Source organism: Tiliqua scincoides, chromosome 4 (genome assembly GCF_035046505.1).
Source record: "Tiliqua scincoides isolate rTilSci1 chromosome 4, rTilSci1.hap2, whole genome shotgun sequence".
Taxonomy (NCBI): domain Eukaryota; kingdom Metazoa; phylum Chordata; class Lepidosauria; order Squamata; family Scincidae; genus Tiliqua; species Tiliqua scincoides.
In genome coordinates this window covers 179,554,280-179,573,953 of record NC_089824.1, presented here as the reverse complement: position 1 = coordinate 179,573,953, position 19,674 = coordinate 179,554,280, and the positions used below count along the sequence as shown (strand labels likewise).

Sequence of the window (19,674 nt, the reverse complement as noted above, 5' to 3'; positions counted from 1 at the left end):
CTTCAGGTGCCTGGCTGCTGGTGTAAAGCAGCCCCTCCTCTTCCTCTCCTTCAGAGCCAGTCACCAACTGCAAAAAGCACATGGTCCCTGCCACTGGAGCACATGCTGCATCCTGTGCAAGACAGTCCTGGAGGTCTCTCCAGATAAGGGAACATTTTTCCATTGCCCTGGGGTAAGTCTTGCTACCCTGCTGGGTCTACTCAGACCTGTGCCAGCTATATAGCTGATGCAAGTCCTGGGAAGTGGGCCTGGGAAGGCTGATCTAGTCCAGGAAGGGGGATAGGATTTTGGTGGCACCATTGCCACCAATACCACCCCTTTCTGGCCTCAACCCACCCACCTGCCTACCCCAGTCTCCTTCCCATTCCTTTCCCTCCCTGCTCAATTCCACCCATCCCTGCTTCCCTCCTGACTGTGCTGACTTCCTTAATCGGGGTGGTCAACAGGCTACTGGTGCCTGGCTGCTACCACTCGCTGCTTGTGGCAGTGGTCTGGCCATGCTGAATGGTGTGTCCCATTTTGTGAAAGGACCTGATGCTGCTGGAATACTGGTTCTGGCAGCACAAGGCCCATATGGGATTGGGCTATATGACATGGAAGTATATTGTTGACAGATGAGTGGAAAATATTGATTTTAAAAGATCTACATCCAGGCATGTTAAACAGAGAAGGGAAAATTGGTTTCCTAGCACAGAAACGGAGTCAGGCAGAGATAAAATATACCTGGGAAATATCCTACAGGTTAACTGTCTTTATTTTATCTTAGTGGGTACTTGTGAGAAGTAAATCAGAAGCAGAGCAATTGTTGAATATATTAGGAGTAAAAGCTCAACAGACTTGATTATGGTTAGGAGTTAGACATTTATGTTTACAAAATGACTAGTTATGAAGCTAAACTAAAATTACAACAGCTAAATGTCAAATGTTTTGGTTGAATTCCACTATCAAAACAGGGGAAAACTGTTGATTTAAAAAAAACAAAACAAAAAACAGAGAGTGGATGCAATCTTCCTTCAAGAGTCATCTGTTAACCCATTTCTGCCTAGCCCACAGGTATAAACATTTGATCCCTGTTGCATATATGCAATGTACAATATGTATATAACATATACATAACATATACATATATAACATGTATATAACATATGCAATGCAATATGTATATAACATTTTGTTACATATAACATTTAAAGACTTCAAATGAGGCAAAGGAACAGAGGATAAGAGAATGGGTTATGATCTAGAATTCTATTTTTATTTAAACTTGTCTTGATTGTTGTGGTGATGGGGATGCTTTCATCCTTCTAGTAAAGTCCATTTGTGTGCAACATGAGCTGGCATGGCACTGTGTACAACACTGCCATAATGTAAATCCTTTGGATGTCTGCCTGGCCTTGTATGATTAAAGGTGTGCACACTCATGCTGCAGACATGACCTGCCTCCTCCTCTCCCTTCCTGGTTAGTTCTGTTAATTATGGGGCACTGGTTTACCACTCCCCCACACATCATTAAGAACCCAATTCTGTCATCAGTCTGTGCTGCCAGAATTTGCATCCTGGCAATGCAGTCCAAATTACTACATCACAAAATGTGATATTGTATAGCGTGCTACTGGGCTGCTGATGGAAACAGCGAGTGGCAATGGCCATGCAACACTGGCCTCCCTGAATCCACTGCCACTTGTAAGTCAGTGGCAGAGATGGGCCATGGGCAGGAAGGATCAGGGCACTCTGGGGAATGGGAGGGAGGAGGTATATCGGGTGTATCTGGCAGCAATTGCACATACTGGATCTTATCCGTTTGTTTTATGACTTCCCACCATTTTCCCCTCTAGGACTTACACCACCAAAGCAGGTGGCATATGTCTGAGAAGATCCATAGGTGGCCCCAGGGCTTATGATGGACCCCAAGAGAAGTGACCCAGAAGGGAAAAGGAGGCAGAGGGTAAGTTCACAACATTTTTAATTGTATGGGGCCAGAAGGACAATCAAAGTATTATCAGAATAGGTCTCTGGAGGTTCAAAACATGTGAGCAAGAGTGTTACATAAGCAATAATTATTTCTGTGATGTCAGGTTACTGCTGAAGGAAATATTGATGACATTTCAATTAAAAGAACAAAATGCTATGAAGCACAAATTACAAACCAGGCACATGCTACAAAACCACAGAACACAGAAAGCGAGAGACATCAATCTTTTGAACAACTCATACCTCAATTCTATGCACACTGACATGGAAGAAACCCTTACTGATTTTGGTATAAGAGCTTACATCTGAGTCCATACTGAAGAACATCACCACAGAATAAGAAACATTCCTAATGTAAAGGACTTTTTCCCCCTAAATATAGATAATGTTTTTGATATAAAAGAGAGAATGAGACACATACGGCCACAAGGTTCCGCGTTGTATGTCCAGGAAGTTTCCATACACGTCACAGTATCATTCTCATCAGGGTTTCGGTTAAAACCTTCCTTGCAAACGTATGAAATTTCAGTAAAGGGAGGGACAATAGCTGAATAGTTTTCAAATTTAGGTGCTGGCTTGGCATACTTCATCTTTGGCAAGGTCTTAGTATCACAGTCACCTGGGAAATTTAAAAATGTTAAAGTTATTGAGAGTGTTTCCTACAAATGGTAGAAGGAAGCAGTTTTGCATATTATACTGTTGCCATTGTCAAAAATTAACCCCAGGGCTAAGTCCTGGAATCAGCAGTAATGTGGCAATGGTGATAATGCAAACATGGAAGTCTTTTTCTATGCATACCTGGAAGTGTCTGTATTAGAAGGGCTGGCTTTGGCTTGATGCTCACGACAAATCAGCAGATTTGCAAGGCTCGCTGTGCAAGCCCCAAAGAAACGAGCAGATATGTCTTTGCAAAGTTCATTTTGACTTCAGTGAGATTTGTGAGCAAGAAGTTCTTGGTCAGTTAATTCTTCAGATTTTTGTTTCAGTAAGATTGCAGGCTCTATAGGTATATTGTCCTATTTTCTCCTAGCACTGCCTTTCATGTCCACCATATTTGTGACCTCCTGCTCCTATGATTGGCCTATTCAGACTGCTCTCTGGCAATCATATTGTTGGTGAGTTGGCATGGGTGCTGCCATTTGTTCCTTTACCCCATGTAGAGCTATAGTCTGCGCAATGGGACTACTCAGAACTGCACCAGCGAAATTGCTGGTGCAAATTCAAGAAACCCCATGAGGGCTGTCAGGCCTGGGAAGAGAAATAGGGTTCAGTGTAGGCCAAAGTTGCCTCTGCCAAAGTAGGCCAAAATATCTCCCTCTGGAGCCTGAACTGCTCTCTCCCACTCTCCTCCATTCCGCCCTCCTCCTGGACCGCCCCACAGAAGCTTACCTGCTTCGTTGGGCGCTGCTCCTGGATTCAGCACTGGCTGAATGTTGCAGTCTTACTGTCAGTGCAGCCTACTAACCAGGTGCCACAAATGTGCTTTACAGCACTTTGCAACACTCTAGGCTGGTGCAGTGGCTGCTGCACCGGTGGAAGGTAAGGTTGGGATTGTGCCGTAAGTGTTGTTACCTTCACAGAACTCTACAGGTTCTGTCCACGTCAAGTTTTTTCTACAAGTCACTTCAGAAGGCTTCATCTGAGGAACGGTCTTATAGCCTCGATTGCACCGATACGCGACTACTGTCCCTGATGGAAAGTAGTTTGTTTCAAGTATATCTTTTGGTACTGTTGCATATTTTAGAGGTTTTGGCTTTGGGCAACCAGCTGCAAACAAAGAAACATGAAATCATGGAAAAGAAAATACTCATTTGACTCCACCACATGATTTGTTTATCCCAACCATGCTGTGGGCTCCATTTTTAAATGGAAAAAAGAAAAACATTCCTTTGCCTTAAAAAAGAAGTTTTTTCCCCAGTTAAATATGGTGCATGAAGACATGGAAAGATCAGAATCAAAATTAGTGGCAAATTCTAAAAGTCTCCCCCCCCCATCCCTTGACCCTGTTTTGCATTCCCCATTTGATATTTCATGAGACTTAAGCCCCAATCTGGGCCAGTTGTGCAATGAAGCACTCATGTGACTAACAGCCCAATCCTATCCACACTTCCCTGGGAGTAAGCCCCGTTGACTGTAATGGGACTTACTTCTGAGTAAACATGCATAGGCTTGGTCTGTACAACCCTAAATGCACCACTATTTTTGCAATTCCTCTGCAACATTCTCCTTAGGTAATGTACTCACTACTTAATGCTAGGTAATCTGTCCCATCCTTGAAGTTAAACTTTGTGATTGTGATGAATATATATAGCAGAGTGTACAAGGTTAACCATTTTTTCATACCAGTTTTAGGGCAAATAGTGCTGATCCCAAAAGAAAAATGCTATCAATACAAATTACAAAATTTTCTAAGCAGACAAGGCTGATTCCTTAGAGCAGTGATTCTCAAACTGGTGGGTCGTGACCCACCAGTTCGTGTAATACTTGCCCTGTCCCTTTAAGTGGCGGGGGAAGGGGAGGGAGGCAGCGACGCAATCCCCAGGATCGCATCACTAAAGGGGGTGAGGGGGGTGCTTTGCACTTGCATTATGTAGGCAGGGCTGCTGCAGGCTGCAGGAGGTGCGGGGAGCCCTACGCAGCCCTGCACAGCACTCCCCAAGGCTTGGAACATTCGCTAAAAGTGGGTGCAAAGCACTTCCATTTTGCTTTCTGGGGATCCCCTGGGGATCCCTTGCTTCCTGGGATCACGTCGCTGCCCTAGCCCCTCCCCTGCAAGAACTTACTTAGGGAGTGAAGCTCCCTCAAAGTTTGAGTGCCTTAGAGACAAAGGATATAGCAAGCCAAAACAATGATCTGCAAATATACATCCTAATTCTAAACAAATTGGTATAGAGTTAGGTTTTTTTGTATTTCTAGACTAGGGAATACGGTTAAAAAGTTCTGAGGATTGTAACCCCAGAATAATAATAATTCTTGTTCCTAAAAATAGGCTAGGGACTTTTTTTTAACAGTAAATTTTGAGAAAATAGATGAGAGAGAGAGAGAGAGAGAGAGAGAGAGCAAGACACATACGGATGCAGAGATCTCCAGGATCGATCCAAAACGTTTCAAAACACACTGCGGTATCGTTCCAGTCAGGCTTTTCGTAAAAACCTTCTTTGCATTCATACTCAACATGAGTAAAGGGAGGAACAGCACCTCGAAGGTCTGCAAATTGACGTTTTATCCTGGAATAATTAAATGTTGGCAAGTCGCTGATATCACAGTCACCTGGGAAGGGTTAAAGAATTAACATTACTGAGTATGCTACATAAAAATGTTGGTTTTGCATATTGCACTGTATTTGCGAGTGGTTGAGTTGCAAACCCAAGTTCTGTAGTGGAGAAAGGGAGAGAACAGAGACAGTAGCAATGCAGATGTCTTGTACCTTGAAGTGTATGCATTAGGAGAGCTGGTTTTTACTTGATATCCAAGGCAAACCAAGAGGACCTTGCAAGGCTCACTATGCAAACCCCAAAGAAATGAGTAGATATACTCTTACCAAGTTCTCATTAATTTCTGTGTGATTTGTGTACAAGAAGTTCTTGGTAAGTTCTATTTTCAAACTTTTGTATAATTAATCAATTTTTGCCCAGCCCACAGGTGTACATAGTTGGTCCCTGTAGCACATATGCAAAATTGGGCAGAAATGGCTTAAGACTACAGGTCAGTACAGTGCATACAGTACACCTTTTAACCGTGTAGGAGAGCTGTGAAATTAGACACACATCCTTCCCTTGGCATGCAAATCCCCCTTCCCTCCTATTTGCTTTCCTTCTGCAGATAGCTTTCAGCATCCCCTGGATGCTGTTCTGTAGTCAAGTTTGGTAAGTCCACTTCAAATCATGGTTTCAAACTCTGCTTATGAGGACAGTCAACATTAATTCTTTTGCTCTGGGATTGGCCACAAGGGAGGGAAGAGGGTGATTGTTATTCTTTGGGAATTGTATAGGCTGTAGAACCTTCAGAAATTGATCGCTAAATATCTTGCTTACAGTTATTGCAGTATAAAGTCTTCAAGTGCTCAGAAGGTATTACTAGAAAGTCAAGTGAAAACTGAATTTCTTAACTTATCCATTGTGACTGCTACCCAGCACAATCTAACTCGTCTGATGTCATGAGTCATGGGGCCCTTTTAGACCACCTGCAGTATTAGGTCTGCATGGCATAGTCTCCAAAGTAGAAGTAAAATAATTGGGGGGGGGGTATCAGAAAAGATGGAGATTCCGCTTGTGCAAACCTCCTGGGGCAACAGCGCCACCTTTTATACCAAAAGGAGAGGATACCTTTTATTTATTCTTTTATTTAACAGGGGGAGCATAACTGGCCCACCTCACCCCAGCAGTGCCTTCTCTAGTTGCTGTCTGCTGGTGTTGCATCTTTTTAGATTGTGAGCCCTTTTGGGACAGGGAGCCATTGATTATTTGATCTTTTCTGTAAACCGCTTCGTGAACTTTTTGTTGAAAAGCAGTATATAAATATTATCATTATTATCATTAATAATAATAATACCTCTCACTCCAAATGCTCTGCCTACACTGGAAAGTAACTCTATGGTTCTTCCAGATGGCAGCCATGCTCAGTACAGGAAAACACAAAGTGGAGTTGCACCTCTATTGCTTGACCTTTCCACTAACATCCATGTCCTTTTATTTCTGATATCCTGTTATTTTGATCTTCTGGGTCAGATTGAGAGCTGGAAGCTCCTGCCTTCCTGCCAATGTCCTGGCAGTGTACTTCTGGAACACATTTATGACTGGGGCCGACTACTTCACAGTAGTCGGTGCCAGCAGAAGAGGCACACAACATTGCCCAGCCCCTTTAGGATTGCACCATAAAAGAACTCCCTAGCCATTAATTGAAATATTGGAGTGACACAAAGGCTTGAGGTCCCAGCATTGCAGTGTTAGAGGGTGTGTGAATTCATATGAACATGCTAATTGCTGGGGGACAGAACATTCAGCACTAACAACTGAGAGACAGATGAACAGTACTTTTGTATGGCTATACAAGAGCAAGACTAATTTGGTTACTGTGAATAGTCAATATATAGGTACCTATATCTATATCTATAGATTTAGATAGGTCATTAAGGGCCCAATTCTATCCAACTTCCCAATGCTGATGCAGCTGTGCCAATAGGTCCTGCACTGCATCATGCAGTGCCAGAGTACATGGGAATACTCTAGCCACTGCCAAGAAGCATTTTATAGCACTTTTGCAACAGCATGTGCCGGGCGGATCACCTGTTCTGCCAGTGCACCAAGATGCTTCCACCATGCCCATACCCTAGAACAGGGGTGCCCAAACCCTGGCCCTGGGGACACTTGCGGCCCTCAAAGCCTCTCAATGCAGCCCTCAGAGAGCCCCCAGTCTCCAATGAGCCTCTGGCCCTCCAGAGATTTGTTAAAGCGTGCACTGGCCCGACACAACTGCTCTCACTGTGAGGGCAACTGTTTGACCTCTTGCGTGAGCTGTGGAATGAGGGTTCCCTCCACTGCTTGCTGTTTCATGTCTGTAATGCAGTAGCGGCAGCAAAGGAAATGACAGCCTTGCTTTGTGCAGGGCCTTTTATAGACCTTGAGATATTGCAAGACCTTCATTCATTCATAGAAGTTCATCTTTAATATATTCATTTATGTAAACTTATGTAAATTTATTCAAATTTTAAACGTAAATTAATTCTTTTTTTCCCTGGCCCCTGACACAGTGTCAGAGAGATGATGTGGCCCTCCTGCCAAAAAACTTTAGACACCTCTGCCCTAGAACCTTAAAAGTGAAAGGCCTTTCCTCTTTATGGTAACAGATTTCAACTTGCCTAAACCTGTGAAATTTCACAGTCTGCTGATTATTCTTAGTTATGCATTCTTTTTGTGAATCTTTGTGACAAAAGACCACATATGTCAACGTGTATGTGGAGAGTGGAGAGAAGCTGGATGTTGAATCCATCTCATTCTCAACCTGAGCAAGGGTTCTTCAAACTTTGAAGTTCAAATTCATTTCCATCCCCTCCAATAGAGACTATTGCCAAACTTTGTTAGCCCAGCTGAGAAATAAATGGATTAAAATGAGTGGAGCATGTGGTTCAGTGACCTTTGCAGGGGAGATTCAATGGAGGGGGGAAGGTTAAGCACCGTTTTCCAGCCACTGACTGTCTCCTGCAATGCTCCCCATTCATTTCAGGGCAGAAGATGAGTAGAGAAAACTGGCATTCTGCCCTTAATCACTACACAATAAAGTTACACCTGAGACTTGTCCTTCTACAGAAAGCGTTTTAAAACATTGTGTCCTTACCTTCACAAAACTCTGAACTGACTAACCCCCCAGACTCGAAGCCTTTTCTACAAGTCACACTAGTTTCATTCACACCAGGCATTTTTGTATAACCTGGTTTGCAAACATAGTGGAATATTGTTCCAATTGGAAAGGCGGTTGCATTTCCTAAATCACTCTCTGGTACTATAGCATATTTCATGGGTCCTGGCCTCTCGCAACCGGCTGCAAAGAAAAAGAGACATAAACAGTTAGATAATACAATACTTAATGAGATAGGCTGAGAAAAGCAGCGCAGAAGATACAACAATAAGGTAACATTCAAGTAAATGAACATTCATTGTGCTTTAAAGAAAAATGATAAAAGGAAGACAGCCTGCCTGATAACTACCCAGCAAAACAAGAAAACTAGTTATTTAGTCACTTTAAACAGTGACCTGTTAACTAGCATGGGAGACAAGATGGCAGTCTGACCACATGCTGGCTGGACCCTTGCTCATCTTGATTGATTGTAGGGCCAGGGCACAATCCCATTTGTATGGCAGGAAGAGTGAATGCTTCATTGAGAAAGGGTACATTATGAGGAGATTATTTTAGGGCCTTTATAGAAAGGCATTGTTGGATCCTGACACCTTGACTAATTTTTGCCCAGCATTAAATCTGCTCTACTGGGGTAAGATGATTGAGCAGGTAGGAGCAATGGAACTTCAGGCTTTTCTGGATCACAGTGAGGAGGACTTAAGAGTTGTCCAGCACTGGGGAAATTTTGGGGACATGCTGAACCTGTATAAAGGGGCTGGCCTCAACTTGAACCAAAATGGAATCAGTCTGCTGGCACTCAACATCAAAAAAACTGTACAAGCAACTTAGTTTAAGCTTGGTTTAACTGAGCCCTGGGAGAAGAAAGTTGTCAAGAGGTGGTCAACATCTGGTTTGGGTCAAGTCATCTCTAGGGAATGAAGTTACAAATGTTCTAGATTAAACTTATTTCATTCAGAGGCCCAAACAGCAGTCATGGTGCTATGAAATGTTGTTATTAAGAAGGAAGTGACATCATTAAGAACATAAGAACATAAGAACAGCCCCACTGGATCAGGCCATAGGCCCATCTAGTCCAGCTTCCTGTATCTCACAGCGGCCCACCAAATGCCCCAGGGAGCACACCAGATAACAAGAGACCTCGTCCTGGTGCTCTCCCCTACATCTGGCATTCTGACTTAACCCATTCCTAAAATCAGGAGGTTGCGCATACACATCATGGCTTGTACCCCATAATGGATTTTTCCTCCAGAAACTCGTCCAATCCCCTTTTAAAGGCGTCTAGGCTAGACGCCAGCACCACATCCTGTGGCAAGGAGTTCCACAGACTGACCACGCGCTGAGTAAAGAAATATTTTCTTTTGTCTGTCCTAACCCGCCCAACACTCAATTTTAGTGGATGTCCCCTGGTTCTGGTATTATGTGAGAGTGTAAAGAGCATCTCCCTATCCACTCTGTCCATCCCCTGCATAATTTTGTATGTCTCAATCATGTCCCCCCTCAAGCGTCTCTTTTCTAGGCTGAAGAGGCCCAAACGCCATAGCCTTTCCTCATAAGGAAGGTGCCCCATTACACAGGTGACGTCCAGAAATAAGCACTTTTTTCTCACTTAGGAACTCATTAGCTGCAAATGAAAAAAGAGAAAATACGCAAATCTTGATCATATTTGCCAGATATGGGAGAGCCCAATTATCATGCGGGTCATCCTTTCAGCAGTGCCACTTCTGCTTAAGCATCACTTCACAGCTCAGCAGGTGTTCTGGAAAGTGTCACCTCGACAAAAGTGGTGCTGTTGAAAGAGTAGCCTTCAAGTTAATTGGATTCTCCCAGAGCCTTGGCAACTTCTCCCTTTCTCACCCTTCTTGGCCTGCCTCTTCCTCCGTATTGTTCCTCACCTTCTGAAGCCTCCTTCCATCTCTTCTTCCCAGCACCTCAGCAGAAGTGGTGCTGCTGAAAGGGCAGCACTAAGTGAGCCAAATTATCTTGTTGGCCACCTTTCCAGCAGTGACACCTCAATAGAAGTAGTGCTGCTGAGTGACTGGTTCACATCATAATCGAGCCCTATTACCGCTGCCTTTTCAGCAGTGCCGCTACTGCCAATGTGTTCCTTCACAGCTCAGCAGTTGAAAGCAGCTGATGGTGGTGCTGGGAGAGCCCAATTATCAGGGGGCATGTATAAAGAACTTCCAGCGACTGTACCTGAACCTCAGACCTTATGTTTAAAACCAAGATCAGGGGTGTCAAGGCCCAGGGGCAGGATTTGACCCACTGAAGCTTTTTATCTGGCCTTTGAGCTCTGGGCTGCTGGGCAGTGCTGAGGTGTCACTGCTGAAAGGGCAGCCTGCATGATAACTGGGCTCTCCCATAATTTGAAATATGATCAAGGTTCTTATGTTTTATTGTCTGTCATTTGCAGCTAATGAGTTCCTAAGTAAGAAAAATGTGCTTCTTTCTGGTCATGACCTATTTAATGACATTACTTCCTGCCTAATGACAGCACCTATGGCCCTCAGCAGGCATCCTTAATGCTATTTGGCCTGCTGTATGAAACAAGTTTGACACCACTAACCTAGATTGTCCAGAAAGGAGAATTTGGAAAGGAGCATACTTAGTACAGAACTGATGGTCTGAGAGGCCAAAAGGCCATAGGCAAAAATGTACGTATTAACAACATTTGGGAAAAATTATACAGCCCAATCCTATCCCCTGCCAGCCCAAAGTGTGCAAAGCCACCATTGCAGCCTGTGCTGAATGCTATGAGCTGTCCAGCGACCAGACAGCCCAGGAGAGGAATTTTTTATTTACCTCTGTATAGGCCACCTGGTTCCCATTGAGTCTTCTCAGACCTGTGCCAACATTTCTGCTGGTATGAGGAGACTCTGGGGGTGGGTCTGGGATGAGAAGGGAGGATAGAACACAGAACTCTGTGGTTGTGTACAGCTGCCACAGAGATCAACCTCCCCAAACCACCCTGGTCCAGCCCACTCCCCACACCAGTTTGCCTCACCATCAGCTTATCAGTGACAGCAGAGATTGTGTGGACAGGTGTTGCCTGTGCACAACCTCTAGGGCTTTGCACTGGCAGCAGTCACCTGCAGAATGGCTGTGCCAGCAGTGCAGGCCTTACAGTAGCAGATCATGAGATCTGCCAGCGTAAGGCTAGGATAGGATTGGGCCCATGATGTATACCCAAATGTGAGAAGCCTCTAAGCCAAGTTGGGGGAACTGGAGTGCTTGGTTGCAATTGAGAACATGAATAAAGAAAGAATAAAGAAAGTGGATGAAGTGGTTCTGGAGTTGGACTTAGATCTGGAAGATTCAGGTTCAAATTCCCTCTCAGCCATGAAGCTTCCTTGCTTTCTTGGGCCAGGCATTCTCTCTCAACCTCACCTTTCTCACAGGGTTGTTGAGAGGACAAAAGAAGGAGAGATACTATGTATACCACCCTGAGCTCCTTGGAAGACTTTAAGATGGTCACACCTCTCCAGAATGAGTGCAAGTTATTTAATCCACTATAACAGTTCAGCTAGCACGTATACCACACATTGTACCACCAATTTCAAGAGGATACCAGCATGGTTAACAAGCAAAGGCAAAATATCTATACAAAAGCTAGAAGAAACAGTTGCTCTCTCCTAAGTAAACAGAAGTGAGCCCTCACTTTACATAGTTCGTCTTTGCATAGTGAGCAGGAGCAACTTAAAACCTCAATTCTCAACAAACTGACTATGAAGTAACTCTTATTAATTTCATTAGCAGAATTTCTTTCCATTAATTGTTGAGGATCATAACCACAGAAGAATAACCATGCTTACATTTAAATACAGCCTACATATGTTTTTCTTCAATTATAGCTAATTTAATTAAGTGTATGTTTTGTGTGTGTGTGTGTGTGTGTGTGTGTGTGTGTGTGTGTGTGTGTGTGTGTGTGTGTGTGTGAGACAGAGAGACAGACAGACAGACAGACAGACAGACATACGGCCACATGGATCTTCCTTGGGTATCCAGGTTCCTGAATCACAGACTATGATCGTGATCCCGTCAGGGTCTAGGAAAAAATTTTCTTTGCATTTGTACTCAACGTGACTGCGATTGCGAACAACTTCTGTAAGGTTGACGTAGTCCGGTGTAAGCTCAGAATATATAAACATCGGCAGGTCTCCTTTCGAACAGTTTTCCTTAATTTCTGAAATAGGTAGAGTTAGTGAGTTCATTACAAATAAATGATAAAAGTAAATATGTTTTTTTTGTTTCATATCCTGCACTATATCTATGGTGATAGCCCCAAGATGAGTCAAGTTCTATAATGAAAAGTAGTAAGAATAGTGACATTTAAAGCAAGTCTCAAGGAAATGGGTAGATACATTCTTGCAAAGATCCCAATAATGTCAATGGAATTTGTGCACAAGAATTCTATTTTGATTGTATCTTCAGATTTTTATTTCAGTAAGACTGCAGGTCAGTACAGGAGTAATATGTATTTCTTATATTCTCAAGAGGGGAAGTTGCATGCTTAAGGTATTGACGGCCCAATTCTATTGAGGATTGGGCTGTTGCATGCAGCCTTTTGCGGCAGCAGAAACAAGTTTCACTGTTGCAAAATGGCTGCTGATAGAGCGCACAGAGTTCCATCAGTGGCCATTTTGGGAGTGCTGGCACGTGGCAGTGCTCCCAGTCTTCCAGCAGATTGCCAACCACCCACCAGAGCAGGCAAGGCAGGAAGAGGACAAAATGGGGTGAAGAGGGGGTAAAAAAAGAGCAGGGAGGGGGAGGAATGGGGTCAGGGAAGCTGCAGGAGGGGTGGATCTGGCAGCAAAAGTGCATGCCGGATCCTATCCCCTTTTACTACAGCCTCCTTGCCCCTTTTCTCTCCTAGGACTTATGCCAGTGATTTTGCTGGTTCATGTTTAAGGCAACCCATTGCAGAGTGGGAAGTTTACAGAGGCATAAGGGATTTAAATCCCCTTTCATCTCTGAAATCTCCCAATCTCCTTCTTCCCCCAAATACAGCACACCTGTTTTAGATGCCATGGGGGGGGGGGGGAGAGTGATAGGATTGGACTCTGATTCCTAAACTTGTTGTTCAGACATCCTGAAGCATTAACACTCTCAAGGCCTTAGAAGAGCACAAGTGATACAGGAAAATGAAAACAGTATTCAACCTGACCATTCTGATGGTTACCCAGCACAACTTAAAGCATATCTAGCCACTTGAACTTAATATTTTGCCATTGTGAGCCTCAGGAAACGGAGGCTCTTCCCCTGAAAGTGCAGAAATCCTAGCTCGTAGAAAGCAGATTACTGCTGAGAGTTTTGCTGGAGGATTCAGCAGTCTCTCTTTCAGCCAGTTCATATGTCAGTCCAAAACTAGGTGACTAGATTCAGGTTTCTTCTTTTGGGGTGTGATCACTTCTGGATCACATGGTACACTATGGTATTTTGCTTTTTGTAACAGTTCGCAAATAGTTTTGGAATAGAATTTCAGGGGTGTCCAAACCCCGGCCCGGAGGCCACATGTGGCCCTTGGGGGCTCCTAATCTGGCCCTTGGGGAGCCCCCAGTCTCCAATGAGCCTCTGGCCCTCTGGAGTCTTGCTGGAGCCCGTGCCGGCCCAACGCAACTGCTCTCAGCATTAGGATGACTGTTTTACCTCTCACCTGAACTGTGGGATGAGGGCTCCCTCCACTACTGCTGTTTCACATCTGTGAGGCAGCAGTGGCAGCAAAGGAAAGGCTGGCCTTGCTTAGAAAGACCTTCATTCATTCATATAAGTTCCATCTCTAATAAATTCATTTATGTAAATTTATTCAAATTTTAAATGTAAATTAATTCTTTTTTTTCCCTGGGCCCCCGACACAGTGTCAGAGAGATGATGTGGCCCTCCTGCCAAAATGTTTGGGCACCCCTGGAATAGATGATGGAGGATTTGGACCTTTTTATCCTTTATTTGACCAAATCCTAATACAATGTACCTTCTAACTTGCTTGCAATCCTTTCTTTTGGGGCCCAAACGTAAATAAAAAAGAACAAAGAAGACTGTGCAGTACAGTCTCTGTGGACAAAGCCATCCCAACTCCTGGCCTAGGGTATATATCTTACATGTCTATATGTTTCAAAGAATACACTTGTATTAATAATCTCACAGTTTAAAATAAAGCATCTTTTGGATACATTGAAAAAAGCCTTTCATGTGTGATCTAACCCTTACATTGAGGAGGGTCTAATAAAACATATTTCACCTGATTTTTGTGGCATGAAGTCTTACTATCTTATTTACAAATTCCACAGAAATTCCATTTGCAATGTTATTTTTAATAAGAATAATAATGCTACACCTTATATATTTATATGATATAAAAATATACTACTTTTCAACAAAAAAGTTCACAAAGCCATTTACAGAGAAAATAATTAAACATTTTCCTTCCTGTTCTTGTTCTCTGTCACAATCTGAAAAGAGGCAAACACCAGCAGACTGTCACTGAAAGACATACTGTGCTGTGGAATATGGGAGTAAACACCACTGAAGAAAGCGTGCCTAAGCTTGGAGCTGAAAGAATAGACTAGGAGATTAAGAGGTCTAGTCCAGGTGTACACGGATGGTCTAAATTTACAATGCTACTGGGACTGGTTCATAAGACAGTAGATAGAGGCGTTCCAGTGAGAAAGATAGGTTTAGTGTTTAAGTCTTACCAAACACAGGGCCCAATCCTATCCAACTTTCCAGAGCCGGTGCTACTGTGCCTATGGGGTAAGCACTGCTTCCTGTGTTGGGGATGCAGTCACAGAGGTCTCCTCAAGGTATGGAAAAATTTGTTCCCTTACCGTGGGGCTGCATTGCGGTTGCACCGGTGCTGGAAAGTTGGATAGGATTGGGCCCACAATGGGCTTTCTGAGTAAAACAACACTGTTTTCAAACACCTCTAACTCAGGTGACTTGAGTCATGAAAATTAGTGTTTTTAGCTGACTTGTGGAGACTCCAGTCACCTCTGCCAATGACTCTGGTATTAAGTCTGAGGTCACTTGACTCACCACTGATTGCCCATACATGTGTACTGCAGTCTGTCTGGGTGTGCTTGCTTACTTTTTTTGCAGCGTGAAAGACCTCGTGATCATTCAGACTGGGTGAGCAGCAGGAAGTTCCAACCAGGAAACAGGGAAGGGTTAATGTTTTCCTTTTGCATCAGGCAGGAGGTGGCTCTGTTGCCCTTCTCTAAAGGAACCGATGGTCATTGGACAAAGGTTAGGTGGTCTGGTTTTTTTCTGCTTGGATGAGGTAGGGCAGAAGGATGAGCCCAAGGGCTTTCTTGTCTTGGAATTGGCTGGAGAAGCCCAGAGTAGGGGAGGAGACGATTCATAGTGATCACACTTTCCGACTGCATGGATGGCTCTTGTGGGCTCCAGTAACATAGCTAGAGGGTGTGCAAAGCATTGAATTTTGCAAGGCGCCTCACCTTGGTGTGCAAAGTACTTAGTGTTGCATGGAGCCTCACCGCTAGCCAACTGGAAGGGCTCTGAAGCAGGGACATGCAGCGCAGGGGCAGCAGGTGAGGCAGAACCGCCCTTTCATAGTCCATGGAAAAACACCACAGCTGCCCCACCTGCTTACACCAGAGGAAGCTCTTCTTACACCCAAGAAAGCAGATGTAAGGAGAGCCTCCTGTGGAGTAAGCAGGCAGGGCAGCTGACTAGTGTTATTCCACAGATGACAGGGCAGCTCTGTCTAACCTGCCACCCCTGCACTGCACATCTCTGCTCTGAAGGGGAGGGGGGCCCACTTGTACACCTGCAGTGAGGCTCCGTGCAACACACAGTGCTTTGCAAGCTAAGGTGATGGTCACTGCAAAACTTAGTGCTTTGCACTCCGTCTAGCTATGCTACTGATGGAGTTTGGCCTGGAATCGGGATACTTTGCTACCCATTATACCCTTGGGGAAGTTAGAGGGTTAGCACCATTTCCCCCAAATTAGAGCCTCACACCGGGGGGGGGGGGGTTGGAGTTCGGTTTGGCCCCACTGCATTTTGTTGTAATTCAGTACAGTGGCTCTGGCATATTTATTGTGGGGGATGTGCACAGGTAAAAAATCTACTGTTTTGACTGTTTGCAGAAGTCTCACATTGCCTATATCTGAGAGTTTGTGTGCACCACCTGTCTTTTTAATCTCCTAAAGTCCTCTTTGGATTGATCAACCAGTGGTATGTGCCTGTGTAAGCATTAACAAGATATAGGGTGATCTTTTTGGGGAATGGAAACTGAGGGCCCAATCTTACCCAATTTTCCAATGCCAGTGCAGCTGTGCTAATGGGGCATGCACTGCATTCTGTGGTGGGAAGGCAGTCACAGAGACCTCCTTAAGTTATGGGAACATTTGTTCCCTTACCTTAGGGTTACACTGCAGCTGCATTGGTACTGGAAAATTGGATAAGATTGGACCCTGATATGCTAAAGCAAATACAAATTACAAGAAAAATGAATTTAAAGAAAATACTGGTAGTCAGAGTCTTATTTTATCCCTCCTGATCCTGCACAACAGTCTGTTTACTGATCATGTTCTGAATCAATATTTGGAGGCAGTGATGGGTTGCATGTGGGCCATGAAGTTGAGTTCATCATAGATAAGACAGAAGTACTCAGTTAGTAGTAAGATGATAAAGGAATAGGACTCAGCCTGTGGTTGATGGAGTTGCACTGCCTTCAAAGGGGCAATGTGTTCAACTTAAGAACACTCTTAGGCCTGGCCTTATCCCTGGAAGCCCAGGTTTTTACTCAATAACTAGCTAATTGAACAAAGTTTCAGGAGTTACTGTTGGCAACAAAGTAAAAGAGAAGCATAGCCTTCCTGCTTAGGAACAATCACCTCACATTGCTGAGATTGCTTTCCTTGGAGAAGTCAGGATCTCTGAAGGATGTCCCATAACCTGGGTTCCTCTGGTAGAGTACTCTGAATTAGCCGCCAGGCTGCTATCAGATGCACCAATTTTCTTCTGCAATTCTCCCCATTTTAAGTGCAGGAGTATAGGAAGTTGTCACTCTCCCCTTAATCCCAATACAATAAAGATACACCTGGGATTTGTCTTTCTACAGAAAGTGCCTTAAAACATTAAGTGCCATTACCGTCACAAAACTCTGTGGCTTTTGACCACTGTAAGTTTTTTCCACAAGTCACATTAGCAGGATCCAGACCATACATTACTTTATAGCCTGGAATGCATTCATATGCAAATACTGTCCCAACTGCAAAGCTGCTACTATTTCCAATTACACGCTTTGGCACTCTGGCATATTCCAAATCTTCTGGTGTCTTGCAGCCAGCTGCAAAGAAAAAGAAACATGAACACTGAGAAAACAGAGTCCTAGGTGAGAAAGGCTGGGAAATGCTGTGCAGCAGAGAAACAAATAAGGCAATGTTCAATGAACATCCATTTCTGTGCTTTAAAGTAAAATGTTGAAAGGTAGACTACCCGATCCTATCCCCCACCATGTTGTACCATGCAGCCACACCATGAAGGTGCACCACTGGTTGCTACAGTGATGGAAAAGTCCAGCACATTTGTCCAGCTGGAGAAGAATTTCAGAGCATTTGCAAAGGAGGCTTCTTGAAGCTTTGAAATTCTTCCCTGAACATGAACATGTTGGCAAAATTTGCCAACATCCCTACTTATGGATTTCTGTAGAGCAGGGGTCTCCAAAGCCCAGCCGGGAGGCCCAATGCAGCCAGACAAGCCTCTGTCCAGCCCACAGCAACCTCTGGTCTCCTGCAAGCCTCTGCCTACTCAACTGAATGTGACCACAGCTGTGCTCCAGTCACGTCTGCAGAGTGTTCTGAGGGCTGGGGAGGCCATGCACCTCCCCTCAGAATGTCTTCGAAAGGCCTAAAAAAATCACTTCCTGATTTCCCTGAAAAACCAGAAGTGAAGTTTTTGGGCCATCTGAAGGCCTTAGGCTTTCTGAGGCTTTCTAATGTATTTATTAAAATTTTACATTTAAATTCTTCCTCTTCTTGAGACAGCTTGCTCCTTGAACGTCTCCTCTTTTTTTCTTCCTTAAGATTCTTAATTGTTATAGTAACAATTGCTTCTTCCGTCTCCTGTCTCATTTCAAAATAGTCCACTTTTTTAATTTCACCCTCCTGCGTGCTTATAAGAGATGAGCTTGTTTGCTTCATTTGTTCAGATAATTTTCTGACCTGTTGTTCCATTTCTCTTCTAAAATCCATCAAGAAATCCATTAATAAGTTCTGGCTGTTACTTACCCTGCACATGCCTGATCTTGTCTGATCTTGGAAGCTAAGCAGGGTCAGGCCTGGTTAGTACTTGGATGGGAGACTGCCTGGGAATACTGGGTGCTGTAGGCTTATATCATAGTCTTTCAAGACTGAAGGTTGCCAACCATAATAACATCCTTTACATTTTTGACTGCCATTTTTTGTCAGTATCAAATCCAGCCGCTTGTTGTAGGGCTACTTTCCAATTTTTGTATCCAAAAAGTATAAGTCAATATTCCAAATCCAATCAATATCAATGTCAAATCAATCAAAACATTAAAGAATCATCCAAATCTTTATCTTGCCTCCCTTCTTCCAAAAAGGGTGTATCAATAATTGAAAACAATAACTCAGTCAAGTTAGGTTAGTATGCCTTTAAATGAGCAGGACAGATTTCAAGCCATTTGCTGGGAAAGTGAAAGTAAATTTTTTTTCCTTTTCAGCCTTGAATATTAATTCAAGTCATTTCTTTTCCTCTTATTTATTTCTCCTCGGTGCATACCATAACAAAATAATCTTGTATTTACTCCAGCAGGGGAATCCAAATTCACTTATTTCCCCTCTGGGTGGCTACCGGCCAATGTAAATAATCTTAAAATTATCTCTTCCTCCTTCTGATGTCTTGATTGCAGTTCTCATTAAAGAGATGCCATTTTTTGAATCAGCACCCCAAATATACCCAGGAATTGGTGTAACATTTAAGGAAGCAAAATGTGTGTTGGCCTGTGTTATCAGAACTATAGAACAATTATCATGCTTACATTTAAAAACAGCCTAGGGATTTTTTTTTTCTTCAGTTAAGCTGCAATTCTGTGTACATGCTCCTGGAAGTAAGCTCCATTGAACACTAAGAGATTTACAGCCTGAACCTAACAGTGCTGCCCACGGTACAAAATAGCAGCACTGAAACAGCCACAGCTATATCCCGCATGGGTAGAGAGGCAGCTGGAGGTCTCCTCGAGGTAAGGGAACATTTGTTCCCTTGCCCTATGTCAAGCCTCTGCAGCCTCTATGGGTCTACTCAGAGCTGCACCGGCTCAATCACTGGCACAGAACCAAGTAGTCCTGTGCAGGGCTTTCAGGCCTG

At 43.8% G+C, this 19,674-nt stretch overlaps 1 protein-coding gene across 1 annotated transcript in view; it reads right to left on the bottom strand.

The window, feature by feature from the left end:
* The window catches only part of LOC136648549 (complement receptor type 1-like), a 119,596-nt gene that overhangs the window by 13,044 nt on the left and 86,878 nt on the right, over positions 1-19,674 (bottom strand). The window contains exons 18-24 of the mRNA XM_066624664.1: positions 17,438-17,635; positions 12,302-12,508; positions 9,896-9,946; positions 8,305-8,508; positions 5,044-5,241; positions 3,544-3,738; positions 2,393-2,590 (exon numbers count right to left, since the gene is read on the bottom strand). Of these exons, the coding sequence (XP_066480761.1) occupies positions 2,393-2,590; positions 3,544-3,738; positions 5,044-5,241; positions 8,305-8,508; positions 9,896-9,946; positions 12,302-12,508; positions 17,438-17,635 (1,251 nt within the window). The remainder of the gene's footprint in view (positions 1-2,392; positions 2,591-3,543; positions 3,739-5,043; positions 5,242-8,304; positions 8,509-9,895; positions 9,947-12,301; positions 12,509-17,437; positions 17,636-19,674) is intronic.